General features: G+C 35.9%; 1 protein-coding gene across 1 annotated transcript; it reads right to left on the bottom strand.

The window, feature by feature from the left end:
- Positions 1–435: 435 nt before the first annotated feature.
- LOC149212990 (uncharacterized) lies at positions 436–2,561 on the bottom strand. The gene is made up of 3 exons (XM_089388885.1): positions 2,536–2,561; positions 1,970–2,392; positions 436–497 (listed from the first exon to the last, which is right to left on the bottom strand). Exons 2-3 carry the CDS (start codon positions 2,301–2,303, stop codon positions 436–438), a joined length of 396 nt encoding a protein of 131 aa, XP_089245011.1. The 5' UTR covers positions 2,304–2,392; positions 2,536–2,561.
- Positions 2,562–3,577: the final 1,016 nt, after the last annotated feature.

Raw genomic sequence — 3,577 nt, 5'->3', positions numbered from 1 at the left:
ATCAATGATTTTGTAGTTCATTTTTAATTAAATGTTTTTTATATCGATTTATTTCAATGGTGAGATATTTTTGGATTCATTGTTTTATATTGTCTCTAAAGAGACAAAAGTGATCTTTAAATAAATTTTTTATCGTCTCTAGAGATAGAATAGCTAGTATTAAAGACATATTGTCTCTAATCAAAGTGTTGTCTTTAGAGAGACAACAATGAAATTGTCTCCAGTGAGACAAAAATGGTTGTGTTATATACTCTCTTTATAGAGACAATATTTTTTAAGACAATAATATTTAAAACAATATACTTTAAGACAATATTGTTTAAGGCAATAATATTTAAGACACTATTTTTTAAAGCAATAATCTTTAAGACAATAGTGTTTGAGACACCCACTTAAAGACAATATTTAAGACACTACACAATTTTTTTTGTCAATTTACCCAAAAACTGTCTCAAATATTGTCTGAAAACCCTCCTTTATGTAGTAGTGTAAACTAACTGTATATCAACAAATAGTCAATCTTAGATAAACCAATAATCTTGTACTGCATTTATTCTTTCCCATACCTGCCATGCAAAAATAATGTACTTAACCAAAACCAAAAGAAAAGAAATGGATGACGCCTTTGTGTAGACCAAAAAGAAAGCAAAATCATGAACCATGACATATTTGTGCATATGCTACACTGAAGAAATATTTAACTGCATGTACTGAATTATGAAGCAAGATATCACATAAATATCTATAAATATGTAACAATAGGTACACTTAAATTTAATTAGATACATTTAAATGAATATATACATTAAATTTAATTTTGATTGATATTTTTTTATTTAATTGGTTTGTTTAATTAATTATTCAATTAACTACTTATTAGGAGATATCAAGACCCGACCATAAAACCATTAAAACAAAGTAACCACGGAGGTAGGTTTTGCTCATACATAAATTAGAATTACAATATACCAGCGTCCATCTTCTTCTATTCATAAGTAAATAGAGTATTTGGCTCTAAACTAACTATATATTAACACATAGTTAACACACAGTTAGTCTCAAATAAACAGATAATCTTCGACTGCATTTATTCTTTCCCATACCTGGCATGCAATAATAATATACTTAACCAAAACCTTGAATTGATATGGGAATGCCTTATAAGTAGACTATTTGACTCTAAACTAACTATATATCAACACATAGTCAGTCTTAGATAAACACCTAATCTTCGACTGCATTTATTCTTTCACATACCTGCCATGCAATGACAATGTAATTAACTCAAGGAAAAAAAATTCATAACATATTTAATGCCAAAATTATTAACGATGACATATTTGTGCATATAGTGCAGTAGGTGGAGCAAAAGCGAAGCATAAATTTCAGAGAGGAAAACAAAAGCCACTTAGTATAAGTTGGTCCAGTTAAGTTGCCATTACCTGGTGTCATAAGCTGCTCTACAAATTTATCGGGTTGTTGTTGCCGCCTTCTATGTTGTTGCTGTTCATGGTGTTGTTGCTCTCGGTGTTGTTATTGTTGCCGACGACGTTATTGTTGCCGACGACTTTATTGTCGTTATTATTGCTGTTGCCGACGACGGAATTGTTCATGGCGTTAATGTTGCTGAGGACGGGGGTTATGTTCAACCTGTTGGTGTTGTTGTTTATGGTGTTGTTATGGTTGGTCTTAGTGTTGTTATTGGAGTTGTCTATAATGTGATTTTTTGGAGATTCCGGTGACAGAATCCGGCGGAAGAAATTCAGGTTAAATCTTGATTTGTTGCCGTTAAAATGGTTTTTTAACTGCATATTTGGATTCAGCACCCTGGAAAACCTCCGGGACGCTTTGATTGTGCAGAAACTTGCTATCAAACTTGCAATTCCAAGAAATTGTTGCCGGATTTTGACCGGAAAAACCCACCGGAAAGGCTTCCAAAAAATCGGATTATAGACAACTCCCATCTTACCGCTCCCATCTTGCTGCTGTTGCCGCTCCCATCTTGCTGCTCTTGCTGCTGTTGCCGCTCCCATCTTGCTGCGGTTGCTGCTGTTTCTGCGGTTGCTGCTGTTTCTGCGCTTGCTGCGGTTGCTGCTGTTTCTGCGCTTGCTGCGGTTGCCGCTCCCATCTTGCTGCTGAGAATCGTCGTCGCTGTCGCTGTCGCTGCTGTTGCCGCTCCCATCTTGCTGCTGAGGATTGTCGTCGCTGTCGCTGCTGTTGCCGCTCCCATCTTGCTGCTGAGGATTGTCGTCGAAGACGGGAATGGCATTGACGACGGAAATGTCATCGATCTCCACGTCCATTGCGGCCAACAAGATTCCCACAGCTAACACCCGTGCGATTTACGGATATTGAAACTGGAACGCCTTCGAAGGCAACAAGATTCCCACTTCTGCAAAAAAAAAAAAAAAAGCGGCTTCAGTTCAACAATACATAACGTGGACATGGATAAGTAACTGTGAATCAATGCTTAACGTGGACATAGAATATGAGCAAATCAATGATATCTCACAGATGAGAAATATACAACCATACCTAGAACTGGAGTAGGGCAAATTCCGCAAGCAAGAGGTGAGAAATACAATGGCATGGCCTGCCTTATATAGAAGCAGGCGAACTCCAAACTCGGATTTGAAAACCATCTAGACTCCCAACCAGGGTCAAATTGTGAAGTTTTCATGTATTAAATTTACATGAATGACATCATCAATGATGCAACGAGCAGCGCCACGAGGATGACATATTGTGGACGCCCCGTTGGGCAGACGAGTTATTATTTTTGAGATTGAAGTGTTTAATCATAAATGTGATTTCTTTAGTATTTGTGACTCTTCAAAAACTTTTACTTTTAGCATAATCTTGCAAGCAAACCTTTTTTTACCATGTGAATTGAGGTATCACATGTCCCTTTATACTTCTGTTATATGAAAATCTTGTCTATGTGGTATATTTTTTAATTATTATTAATAATAAAATAATCTTACATTGAATTTAGGTATCACAAGTAGCTCTGTTCTCCCGGCCCAGTGCCCAGCCCCGAGCGGGCGGCCCAAAAACAAGTTAGTGCATTAGTAAACGGTACCACCCAAAAATTTGTTGAAGCTTGACTTTCATGTTTTCATGTTTACACGTACCACGTGGGCGGCCCTTGGTATGTCAGTACGCTGCGTGGGGATGACGGGGGCGGGCTGCCCTGTTTACTAATGTAACTAAGATTTATTCGCAAAGGGACAGAGTTATTTTGCTTGGGCGGGAAAAAAAAGTTGAAATCTTTGTTATTATTACAGTGAAAAATGTAAATATTTTTAAAAACAATTCTGATTAAAGTGAAAAATTAAATATTTTTAGTTTTTAAAAATAAGGTACATTTTTAACTTTCTGTGATTATTGTTTAGAAAATTATCACTCTCATCATCGAGAACCATATTCATTTTGTCAAAATTTCTAATGTTGGAAAAAAAATCCATCTCCAAAACAAAAAAAAAAATAATGTACATATATTTTTTACAACTAAGCACTGTACTATTTGATTCGCTGTACTATTTGTGTCGTGACAAATAGTACACCAATACGGGAG

Source organism: Pinus tabuliformis, chromosome 1_1 (genome assembly GCF_031772625.1).
Source record: "Pinus tabuliformis cultivar Carrire ecotype Pingquan chromosome 1_1, CPIR1, whole genome shotgun sequence".
Classification (NCBI taxonomy): Eukaryota; Viridiplantae; Streptophyta; class Pinopsida; order Pinales; family Pinaceae; genus Pinus; species Pinus tabuliformis.
Note: the sequence above shows the minus strand (reverse complement) of the source record. Positions and strands in the feature narration are given on the sequence as shown.